Here is a 12,572-nt window from a genome sequence, read left to right on the forward strand (position 1 = left end):
AGCAACCTTGAGGGTGGATGAGAAATGACCTGAGGCCCCAGTGAGACTCTCAATAGGGAGATGAAGGCTTCATTTTTTCAGGAGTCAGAGAGAGCGGTAGGGTTGGAGAGGAAGGGATCCCTGCATTTACCCATCTGTCCATTTCACTGGCTTGCAGTTTTTCATCCCATCTTTTCTTCCCCCTCTAGAATCCACCTGATGCTTGGCAGCACTTTGGGTCCTTTAGTGACGCTCACTTGGGTTACATTTGCCTAAGGCAGAGATAAACAACATCGTTCCTTCCAGATGCTGCTGGACTTTAGCACCCTTCAGCTCCAGCCAGCTTGACCAATGGTCAGGGGTGGTGGGAGCTGGGAGTCCAGCAACATCTGGATGGCACCACATTGGCTACCCCTGGCCTGTGGAGTGAACCAAAATCTCATTTTTGCCTTGTGTTTTTCTCTTCTCCCTTTCTCTTTCTCTTTCTTCCTTTCTTCCCCTCCCTCCCCTCTGTCCGATCTCTTTCTTTCCTCCTCCGTCTGCTTCGCACTCCTTTCTTCTTCTTGTTGTTGCTTCTCTCCTTCCCTGCTCCTTTCGCCACGCAGAACGGGTCTCTTCACGCCTGACCTCGCTTTTGAAGCCATAGTGAAAAAGCAGGTGCAGAAACTGAATGAGCCATGTCTGAAGTGTGTGGACATGGTAGTGAGTGAGCTCACGTCCACCATCAGAAAGTGTAGCGAAAAGGTAAAGAAACCGTACGCCCCCAAAGAGAGGGAACCTTGGCACAATGCCACTTTGCACCCAGGCATACCCATCCATCCAGGGACAGAGACACAGGAGCTAATTTCTTGGTACGCCGAGTGCAGCGATCCCTGCCAGCAAAAAGAGGAAAATTAGGGACGTGTGCCAGAGTTTGGCTCTTGGTTTGTTAGTAGGCAATAGGCATTGAGTTCTTTAAAACAGTTGGGTTTTTTAATTATTATTTAGTGTGTTGATGTGAAGCTTTTCATCACCAAGCGACCTCAAAGCAGTTTACGTAAGAATAAATAAATCATATCACTAAAAATCACAGAACAGAATTAAAGTAATATTGATATAATGAGGATTTGCAGGTGGTGGCAAATCCTACAGTATGACCATGCCAATTGGCTTCGTACAAAGTCTGGCATGCCACTGGGTCACAGAAGGGTACAATCTCATGGCTTTATATCTGTCCATTGTCCAGTGTCTGGAACAAGGTTAGACAACCTGGTGCCTTCCAGATGTTGCTGGACTACAGCTCCCACCATCTCTGACCATTGGCCGTACTGGCTGGAGTTGATGGGAGCAGGAGCAATGAGCATACAAGGTTTATACCCTACTGTTTCCAGTAAAAGGGATAACAGCCTCTCAGTGAAGACCTGATTCAACCTCATTCTTGGTTATATGAGTGAAGGAACTGTGAACAAGCCATTTGCACAGCCAATAATAAGTAACCCCATGCTGTGTTTGTGATTGCAAACTGGCTCGATCAACACCATAACATCTACCATGACACAGCCATCTACCTGCTTCCTAAGTACCTAGTAATGCATTCATTTACAAATGGCTACTAACCACGGTGGCTATGCTTTGCCTCAATTGTTGCAGGAAACCACGGGATGAGAGAGGGCTCTTGGGTCTTGTTTGCAGGTTTCCCATTCAGGCATCTGGTTAGCCAGTTTGAGAACAGGATGCTAGACCAGATGATTCCCCTTTTGCCTTGTTATGTAATTCCAGATGGTATAATTAAGCAAATTAACCATCTTGCTCTTTCAGAGTTTAAAGTGGTGTTGGTGATGGTAGTGTTGTTCTCAAGCTCTTTAGGGGGAAGAGGGGCCCGAATTAATAAATGATCCGCTTACAATGTAATATTGTGTCTGCCATCACTCAGAGCCAACTGCTATAAATTTCGTAAGCTAGGAATTCAGAAGTCAGCTGGATAGAAAGGGTGATTGCTTATTAGCAAGCCCTTTCTTGTTATACTCTCCCTTTGTTTCAGAGTAAAGTCTTGTTGCAACACACACACACACACACACAACCTGGCCCCAATTTCAAACTGTCCCTGATTTGCATGTTGAAAACCTGTTTTATTTTATTTTCCCCATCTGGAAAGCCAAACTTTTGAGAACAAGGAAGCAGAGAAAGAGATTGTGGATATTTTAAAAAAACAACCAAATAAATAAATAAATTGGGATTGATATTCCAGATCTCTTCCAGACGATGCCATCTCACATCTGCCAGATCAGTGCTGTTTTCCTGAACCTGTGGACTCCATCAGGGGGCACCACACACCTCTTTAAAGAGGCCAGCTTGCCCTTTAGTTGATACATTCATTGATTACAGCTGGATTAGAGTCCTAACAATTCACTCTCCCTGCTCAGGTAAAGTTGCAAGTGCTGTACTAAAAAACCACTCGTGTTTCTCTCCTGTATTCCAGGACTGGATCTGGCAATCTCAAAGAGATATTCCCAGGTTTGAGAGAGTAGAAGTAGGAAGAGTGCCTGCACACAGCAGTCCCAAATGAGAAATGCAAAAGCAATTTAAGGCTGCAATCCTATACCCCATTATCCTGGGGTTAAGTCCCATTGAATTCAGTGGGACTTACTTCTGACTGGATGTTTGGCTTGCACCATGAGTCAATTGCGAAAATGTCAGGGCTACATAAGAGATGACGTTAAATGAATCTTTAACATGCATGGTTTTTTTAAAAAAATGCAAATAGCATCCTGAAAATTAATGGGGTTGCATCAAGTGGGTGGGAAAGGGAGATTTAACCCTTTCCTTCTGTGCTGTGCTCCTGAGCAAAAGCTCTTCTCTGAAGTGACAGCTTGGGAGAAGAGGGTTCCAAGACAATCAAGCAACATTTTCTTAGTTCCTGCACCTCTTTTCAAGAGACATTTTATACCCCACTTTTCTTCAGCACTTTAATTCTTGCCCTGCAGCTCCCCCTCTCTTTGTGACTTGTTTTCTCCCACTGAATAAGGCAATGCTCCACTTTGGGCTCTTTCCTCTTATTTGTTGGTAGAGGAGTCAGGTTCACCTCTCTTGCCCTCACTGTCACATTACAGACAGTGTCACATGCTTAGCAGATATATCTTGAAAACTCAAATCCCAGAACCCAGAAGGTCCTGGTCCTAGACCTGGATTGGGTGGAAGAAGAGTTGATGTTTCTGCTTCAGTAGGTGGACTCCTTCCCTCTGAATCAGCTATGAATACAAGACATGCCTTTTGTAATGCTGGCTATTAGTCTAACACAAGCCTGTGCTCAGGGAATTTCTATGGAGTTCTAAGAGAAATGCTAATCTAGGTGTCTTGAGGCCTACATGTTAGGTGAATTGTGTTTGCTTGTTTGTGTGTGTGTGTGTGTGCGTGTGTGCGTGCGTGCGCTCACTGGACCTTCCTGGTTCCGTGAGTGAATTTCTGTTCTGAATATTCCATCTCACCCCTGGAGTGACTTGCTATAAGCCGCAAGGAAAGGCAGACCTGAGTTATAAAACCCCATCCCCGTCCATCAGCAAAAGATCATTACTAATCATTGCAAATTGCACAGGAAATGAATCCATCTGTTTTTCTGAGCGGTCTGTGTGGGTGTGGATGGATGTGTGGGTGCATATAACTGAGCCACAAGAAAAGATGGAAAAACTTAGCTGGTGCTGAAAAAAGAACGAAAAGCTGGCGGAAGAGGTGAAAGTGTAGGGAAACAAATTATTCTTTCGGTTAGGCCTGGCAGGCCTGGCTCTGACATTTCATTTTACACATGACAAGACTCTTCACAGCCTGAACGCGCTGGTGTGGTTACATCACCTCAACAGGATGGCCCCCCACCCCCCTTTTAATGGCTCTGCTCCTCTGCCTTTTCTTCAGAGCCTGACCCTGAGAAATCAAGCAGCTGCCACTTTTCCGACAGGGAGATAGAAAGATGGGAAATTCAGGTTTAAGACAGGAATCTTTTCAAGCAAGGGCCACCAGCCCTTCCGTCAGGCAGAGTGAGGGGACCGGGATGTTCAAGGGCAGAGCTGCGCCTGCCACGTAGCCTGGTCTGCAAACCCTTACTTGGAACTAGCCTTTTGCCTCCAGGAACAGTGGATAATGGTGGCCCAGAGCCTGCGTTTAAGTGAGATTCAGCTGCCTGGGCAGCTTCTGTACCAGGGAATCTGCGTGATCTTGCTCCTTCCTTCAGGCAGCAAAATGTCTTAGTCCAGCAAAGGCATGGGGCAGGAGTTTGACACAATTTGCATTGATGGGCAAAATTACCTAATTCACACTTTACAGAACATTGTATGAACTGAAACGCAATGAGGTTATCCACCAAGTAAGATGCAAAAAGTGCATATAGTAAGGTAAATAAACATGCATAAAAATCAATGCAGTAGGTGTGATCCACACTTACTTTTGCCCCACTCTTTCCAGGCACAGGTCTGCACTTCAAAACACTGTGTCCAAGTGCTCTTTAAAGCTGAAGCGCAACAAACAGCCATTTGGGTTTTCCATGGATTGCTCCAGTTTGGTGGTAAAGAGCAGTTTTCATGTCGAAAGCTCCAGGGCAACAAAGCTTTCAGACATGAAGCTTTAAAACATGGACTGTGCCTGGAAAGCTGGAGGAAGGATGTGTGTGGATAAATGAGCCCCTAGCTAAAGTAGTGTACAATAATGCTTACACAAATGTACATATTAGGAGACATTTGCACTATAATGCTTATGAATTCTCACACAGACTTTATTTTTTTATATACTGTATAAACTAATGTGTATCATAGAATCATAGTTGGAATAGAGTTAGGGTCATCTGGTCTAACCCCCTGAATTGCAGGAATCCTGGCCACAGCTGTCCCTGGGTGGACAATGACAATGTGAAAATGTGGAGAATTGGGAAAAATGAGAAACTGAAATTAGCAGATTCACTCATCCCTAGTCTGGCCCTGCCAGGCCTACCTGAAGACATCAGGGGTTGAAACTGGAGCTGTCAGCAGGCCGAACAAATGTTCTACCAATGAGCTATAGTGCTTTTCACCTATTTTCTGTGTTGAGCCAGGCTGCTGTTAAAGATGCAGGGGCTCTGTCAGAGAAGGTGGCCACCAACCTTCCACTTGCAAAGTAGTAATTACTAGCTCTAGGCCAGGCCGAGGATAACCATTTCAGCAGTTGCACCAGCCCATATGTAGCTTTGTAAGAAGCATGGCAGCTAGGACCTGAGCGAGGAAGCCGTCAGAACTGTAGAGGAAGAAGCGAGGGCAGAGGGAGGTGAGAGGAAGAAGCAGAGACTTGATTGGAGATGTGGTCTGAGGTTGTCCACTGCAAGTTCCATAGCATGGAAGAAAGTTCCTAAGTTAGGGAGACACCTGCAGATGCAGCTGTCACGTTCTGGAATAAAGGACATGATGGTGAAAGTCCAGGAGAAGGAAATGTGCACTTGGCAAATATTTGAGAACCGATTTCCAAGCCAGCCCCCTTTCTTAGGTTTCAACTGCTCTCCTGTTCAGGATCATGGCATTTCTGGGTGCTTCGTCGTGCTACTGCCTCCCCACCTTGCCCCTTTGCATCCTGACGCATGATCCCTTGTGGGCGTGGTGTCCCGTGGTGTGCCTGTGGCCTGCTCTTCCCCAGCATCGCTTGACCCCATGCATGCGCTAGGTGTGGTGTCTCCCCTGCATGAGTTCTGGTGAACATGGCTATGACAGTTTTCCTTTCCTTCTGCTTTGTTTGAAAATTTTATCAAATAGTCAAAGTTTTGAATAAACTGAGAGCATTTCACAGATTGGAGTAGTTTGTTTTGTGTCACCAAGATGGTTATTGCTTTTCTATTTTTCCAAAAACAAAAAAGCTGAGAAAGATTTTCCAATTTCCCAGGGTTTTGTTTCTGGCACGGTTTCTTCTATCTTAACCAGCAAGAAGTAAGGATGTTTCTCGTCTGAAGCAGGTTTGGGGATGTCCTATTCCCATCAGCCCTAGTCAACGTGGTCAGTCCAAAGGGATGATAAAAGCACAGCAACACCTAGAGTTGTTACTGTGTTAATTTCTGGTTGCCTCACCTCAAAAAGGAGATTGTAGAGCTGGAGAAGGTTTGGAAAACGGCAACGATAAAGGGGATGGAGTGACTCTCCTATGACGAAAGGTTGAAGCGCTGTGAGATTTTTAGTTTAGAGAGACTACAAGTAAGAAGTGACATGATAGAAGTTCATTATGTATAACATGAAGAAAGTGCACAGAGAAATGGATTTTCTCCCACTCTCATAACACTAGAACTCATGGATATTCAACAAAGTTGGAGCGCTCTTGTGTTTGAATCTTTCATGTAGGTTTCCCAGAGGCATCTGGTTGGCCCCTTGAGGACAAGATGCTGGGCTGGGTGGACCATTGGCCTGATCCAGCAGGCTCTCATGCCCTTATGGAGGGCTGCAGCTTGCCCTTCCCTGATCTAAAGCAATAAGCAGCTAAATATTCAGACATTCCAGTCTTGGTGATGTCAAATGTTGCAGTTGTGGCTGCCCTTAAAAATGACTTCAGTTAGAAGATTCACAATGAAATATACTTTATATACTCTGCCCAGTCCTTATTTCTTTTTTTCTTTTTTCTAAATATGTTTTATTGAGTTTTACAGAACATATTTCAATTTAAACATATCGTTCGCCTTCACATTTATGCTACTGGAAGAAAAAAATTTTTTGTTTTCACATTTATGATTCTCAGAATCCCCAGACTTCCCACCGCCCTTCTCTGGTTTTCAATGTCAATCCCTTTTTCTTATCCATTTTTTATCTAATTTGTTAACAATATTATTACCTTTTTCTGCTGTGTTTCGTACGTTACAAGTATTACTCTAATCCTGCCAAAGTTTTTAGTTGTTTACAGTGTTCTCTTAAATAATTTATGTATTTTTCCCATTCTTTCTTAAACTTCTTCTCATCCTGGTCTCTCATTCTCCCTGTCAATTTTACCATTTCAACATAGTCCATCATCTTCATTAGCCATTCTTCTTTGGTTGGAACCTTATCTTCTTTCCAACTCTGGGCCAGTAATATTCTTGCTGCTGTTGTCGCATACATAAATAGTCTTTTCTGCTCTTTGAGAATCTCTGTACCTAAAATGCCTAACAAAAAGGCCTCTGTTTTTTCCACAAAAGTAATTTCAAACATTTTCTTCAATTCATTATATATCATTTCCCAGAATGCTTTAGCTATCTTGCACCGCATATGTAGAACGTGCCTTCTTTTTCTTTACATTTCCAACATACATTAGAAGCAGTTCTATACATTTTAGTTAATAAATATTACTGGTGTTAAATACCATCTATACATCATTTTCATATAGTTTTCCTTCAACGAACAGCACGTTGTGAATTTTAGATCTTCCTTCCATAATTTTTCCCAAAACAGAAGTTGGATATTATGCCCAGTATCTTGTGCCCATTTTATCATTACCCATTTTATTTCTTCGTGTTTTGTGTGCCATTCTATCAACAGTTTATACATGCAAAATAATAACTTCTCATTATTTCCCAATAATTCCTTTTCATACCTTGAAAATTCTGTACTATATCTGTACTAAAATTCTGTACCAAATCCTTTTTTCTCATCTACTTTAAACGTATCATTTACATATCTCATTCTTTTCAATGGGGCTTACTTCCAGGTAAGTGTGCACAGGACCGTGACCATTTCATGTTCAATTATAATCTTGCCTATCAGCTTCAATTTAAATAAGCAATGAGATGTTCGGTTCATAATTTCTTTCCTTAGTGTTTGCCTTTATATTTGCAATGTAATACAACGTGCTTCTGGAACCAAAAATATGGATTGCTTAACAATGTAACCAAATTATTTCCAATGAGTCTAAATCTTATTGTTTCACAGAAAAACAGTAACACAACTTGTAAATAAGACCAAAATGCTTCAGTACAGAGAAGCAATATTATCCCATGCTGTTCAGCTTTCTGATACTCAATGCAACCATTTTTGCTATGTACCAGACCACGCAAAATTAGCTATAATTGCCACTCCTAATTTCAGCTGCACAGTTACCATTGTCAAGGAGGCATATCTGCTATTTTAATTTCAGCCAAAGTGACATACAGTAGTATGTTTCTGCATACTGTATTAATAGTCTATCCTATGTTCCAAAATTTCAAAGCAGTTTGCAGTTTGAAAAGATGCATATGCCAAAACACAGTCCTTATTAATCCTAATTAAGCTCATGAATTATTTAAATTATTTTTCATTAAACTAAAACAATAGGGGCTATAAAATGTCTTAAAAAACACACCTGTCAAAATGGAAAAATTCTTCTGATACACCACACATCTTATATTACCCTTGGTATAAATATCCATGTTTTGACATGTGCACAGGTGCTTCGGGCCTTACTGTGAGCAAAAGTATTTCTTATGATTTTAGCATCTTAGATGCAGTTTTCCTCTCCAAAGATCTACCCAGACATTAATATCAGGCATATCGATACCCTTTAGGTCTCTGTCTCCTAAAAAACTGTGCAAAAACTATTTCAAGTGCTAGGGTTTAGTAATGATAAGGGAGAGTGTCTTCGGCATGTGCATAATGCCTGTATCTCACAACTAGCCATTCCTCTCCTTACACTTACAATTAGAGTGTAAAACAGCTTGCACCAACCTACTGCATATCTTCCAACATTCCTGAGAAGAAAATTGAGATGATGTCTTTTTGATGCTTCATTCTGTGCAAGTCAGGTGACTCGTGCAGGACTGCACACCAAAACACCACTGCTTATCAGGGTTGGAGAAGGACAACGGAAAGAGAGAGCAGAATAAACATATTTCGAGGTGCAGCTACATGTCCATGCCTCCCTCTCCGGGCCCTTGATTTACCCAGGTAGCATGAGGGGAGCCTGTCCAGAAGTCCCTTCCCATCACCCAGATAGTGAGGCAGAGCCCTAAGTCCCTCTCATGATGCCCAGGCTTTTTCATTCCTAAATGCAGATTCCCATGAAACTGGTCCCTCCACCCACTTTAAGCCCCTGAGGTGGGAATTCCCTCAGTAGTGCTTCCCACCAATTCTAACTGTTGCAGCCTAGCCCATTAGGGCTGTGGGGGCTGAGAACTGGCAGCGCCGGAGGCAGTTCCTTCTTTCTGTGGAAAATGCTGCCACAGATGTGCCCTGAATGGATGAAAACAAACAGCATGCCTCCTTCCCAACACCGCTCCCACCCCATGAACTGCTTCTGCAGCCCCCGTCCTCTGACGGAGAAATTGGGGTGCCCAGGGTGGCTTTACTAATTCCATGGCTGTCCCAGCAGAAATGGGGCTGTTGAATGGTATGCTGTTGCTGTCCAGATGTGCTGGGCTACAATTCCCATTAGTCCTAGCCAGCACATCTGGAGTCCAAACATCTGGAAGATTCTGGGTTAAGGAAGGTTGGTGTAGACAGCTACAGGTCAATAGTGTATAACTTCCAGGTAGTCGTCAATCCTGGTGCCTTTAATTTAGGAATTAACTGAGTGGTCCAGGTTAATGATTACTGTACTGACTAAATCGTACCAACCACTGCTTGTAGCATCCTGAGATGAGGTCAGGCATCAGATGCCTTTTCTTAAGATTTTGTATCTTCATACTTAGTTTCCGCAGGGAATCTACTATGTGCCTTGCACAGTAGGGCAGGGGTAACCAATGTGGTAACCTCTGGATATTGTTGGACTGGAACACTGGTCATCCCTGATATTGGCTCTGCTGGTTGGGGCTGTTGGGAGGTGGAGGGTGCCATTTTGGCTACATCTGGAGAGCACCATGTTGGCTACCCCTGCAGGAGGTTGAATCTTGGCCATGTAGCCCAGATTCCAAACATCCCTCAAATAAAATGAATTCAGATCTGGAGGCCAAAAGAATAATCTAAGAAGACACATTGACAGATGGCTGTTCTGCTAAACGTTTCCTGCTGGTGAGAATAGGGGGATTTAGTTCCAGCAAAGCTGCCTCTCAAACATATCAAACCAGACCAAGATGCTGACTAAGATGTAAAGAAGAGCAAATGTTGTATCATGGCTGGAACTTGGAAAATCTCTCTGCTACTTTTCTTTTCTATACCTCCCCTCTCCCACCCCATCCCAACTACCAGATCTTCTGATGAGGACTGAACAGTGGTGGTAGCAGCAGTAATTTCCTGGCCTCTTTCCACCCTATATTTCCCCATATGCACATGTTCTTCCCCCCCTTCTCTTCCTGTGCAGCTCAGCCAATACCCACACCTACGGGAGGAAATGGAACGAATTGTTACAACCCACATCCGCGACCGAGAGAGCAGAACCAAAGATCAGGTGTGTGTGGAGGGGGTTCTCATTTCACACACACACACACACACACACAACCAGCCTCGAGCACAGATGGGAATCTGCCATGGGCTAAGATCTTGAAAGGGCCCCCTCTTCTCCCCCACTCTCTCTCACAAACAAGTCTGCTCCTCTTATTCAGTGTCACAAACTGTTTTTTCACCCACTTAATACTGGTGATGCTGAGAAAGACAACCAGAGGATGTCACTGCCTGCCCACCTCTCTGCCTCTCAAACAAGGAGGTGGCAGGTGTGGTGTGGAAGAGCAATAGCCGGTGGTGCTCTGCAAAGCCTGGGGCTGATGGGATAGAAAGGTGTTCAGTAAGTGTCTAAAAATTGAGGCAGAAGGTGCCCGCTAGGTCTCTATTGGCAGAGCATTCCACAATCCTGGGCTGATGCCACTAAAGGCTGGGTTTCTTGTTGTCAAATGAGACTCGCCAATCTGGGGAACGACCAGCAATGCTACTGCAGATGATCACAGTGATGGAGCTGGGATAGAAGGGTTCAGGCAGTCCCTGAAGTACCAGTACCTAAGTTGTTCAGGGCTTTAGTAAATACAAGGACCCTGAACCTGGCTTGGTGGGTAGTCAGTGAAGATGCTCTAACAAGGGTGTCACATGTTGTCAGCCAAATACCCCCATCAATATTTTGCACCGGCTGGAGCTTCCGAACCAGGCCCACATGGTTCCAAGGGCAGCCCCACGTGGAGCACATTGCAGTAATCCAGCAAGTAATTGGCTTCACCTTTTTCATTCCTCTCTTCTTATCTTCTCTCCCCAGGTCATGCTCCTGATAGATATTGAACTAGCCTACATGAACACAAACCATGAAGATTTTATTGGATTTGCCAAGTAAGTACCAGCAATGAGGAGATGACATGGTTTTTTTTCCCCTGGAGGAGTAGCAGTTGTGTTCATCAGTTGCAGCAAAAAGGATAAAAGGATATTGTGGTACCTTAAAGACTAAAAGGTTCTGGGCAGACTGTGTTGTCCCACTTTCGTTTTGCTGTCGTGCAAGAGGGCCACCCCTACAGATGGCAATCATACAATGACAGAACTAATAAAGCAGAAGGATGTGTGGACAATGCAGACTAAATCCATCACTAATGCACTATTTTTGCATCAGTGACATGTTGCACAATTAGCCCTGCAAGAAAACAAGATTTTGGAGGGACCTTTAATTATGGTTTTTATCTTCTGCATTGCATTTCCCACAAGTTTTTCTGCCATCAGCTAGGAATACCCTTCATGCATCTGATGAGGTAGATCCTAACCCATGAATGCTTAAACAACTTCAAGGTGACACAAGACTTGGGCTCATCTACACTTCCATTTGCCTTCTGCTTTCCCCTGGGGAAACCCATGGTTTAGGGCTGAATCGGAATGAATAGCAAGCAGGTTTCCTGCTAATTGCTGTTTGTTCTGATTTAGCATCAAAGAGCAGGTTTTTCAAGGGGAAGTGGCAGGACAAAGGCAAAACCACTCGAATCCATGCCTAGAAACCACAGATCATGTGTAAAACTGTTCATACCCATGCTTTCTAGGCACAAGAAGTGAGAATGAGCCCTTGTTCATGTTTTTCTAGAACTCCATACAATATTCTACCAGGTTTTGTTCTTTGTGGTGAGCTGGGTGATGTATTTTGCCTGTAGTTTTACCAATGTAATTCCCATCTTTTTCTGCTCCTTTGCACGTTTGGTAAAAAGTGACAGTCTCATCTGCACAAGACACCTGGGATGTGTAAATATCTCCTTTCTTCCATTATTATTTTTAGAAGTCCCATGAAATAGCAGTTATAATACTGCACAGCATTATATCCTAAATTTCACAAGCAGAGAACCTTGTGTGCTGAGAATTAGTAGCAGTTACCCACTTAAGAAAGAGCATTGCAATATCTGAGTTCTCTTATTGTTGGCAATGAGAACTTCTTTCCTGGGAATAATACCTACAGTGTATGTGTGTGTGTGGGGGGGGGGTATTTTCATCACAGGAGTTGGGAGGAGGGGATAAAAATTAAACTTCCCCCCTCCAGAGAGAGCAATTCAGGCTAAGCGTGGATTTCAAGCAGGGGCCAAGAAATCTGGATTCATATGAGCCATCCCAAGAGAGTCAAAACTGGAAAAGAAAAGAAAAACGTCTTCAGCTTTTTTTTTTTTAATTTCTCATGCAGTGCTCAGCAAAGGAGTAGCCAGATGAGCAAGAAGAAAACAGCTGGGAATCAGGTAAGCCCCTTTCGTGGCTATCTTGGGCCACATTTTAAAGCCTTGAGATGGATGTTCACTT

The 12,572-nt window shown here is 43.6% G+C and overlaps 1 protein-coding gene and 1 long non-coding RNA gene across 16 annotated transcripts in view; one reads left to right on the top strand and one right to left on the bottom strand.

Annotated features, from left to right (window-relative positions):
- LOC309361595 overlaps positions 1 to 12,572 on the bottom strand; it is a 175,794-nt gene that overhangs the window by 113,484 nt on the left and 49,738 nt on the right. The window lies entirely within an intron of this gene.
- The window catches only part of DNM1 (dynamin 1), a 131,326-nt gene that overhangs the window by 58,389 nt on the left and 60,365 nt on the right, over positions 1 to 12,572 (top strand). For 11 of the 15 annotated variants that reach the window (XR_014164465.1, XR_014164466.1, XR_014164467.1 and 8 more), the window contains exons 11-13: positions 10,192 to 10,278; positions 11,071 to 11,141; positions 12,460 to 12,511. Coding sequence is in view for 11 of the 15 variants with exons in the window: in XM_081896399.1 (XP_081752525.1) it covers positions 10,192 to 10,278; positions 11,071 to 11,141; positions 12,460 to 12,511 (210 nt within the window). In the remaining 4 variants the exon portion in view is untranslated. Of the gene's footprint in view, positions 1 to 584; positions 724 to 10,191; positions 10,279 to 11,070; positions 11,142 to 12,459; positions 12,512 to 12,572 lie in introns of all 15 variants that reach the window. The other 4 variants (XM_081896394.1, XM_081896393.1, XM_081896397.1 and 1 more) reach the window with 1 other exon arrangement.

Source organism: Podarcis melisellensis, assembly GCF_964234715.1.
Source record: "Podarcis melisellensis genome assembly, chromosome: Z".
Taxonomy (NCBI): Eukaryota; Metazoa; Chordata; class Lepidosauria; order Squamata; family Lacertidae; genus Podarcis; species Podarcis melisellensis.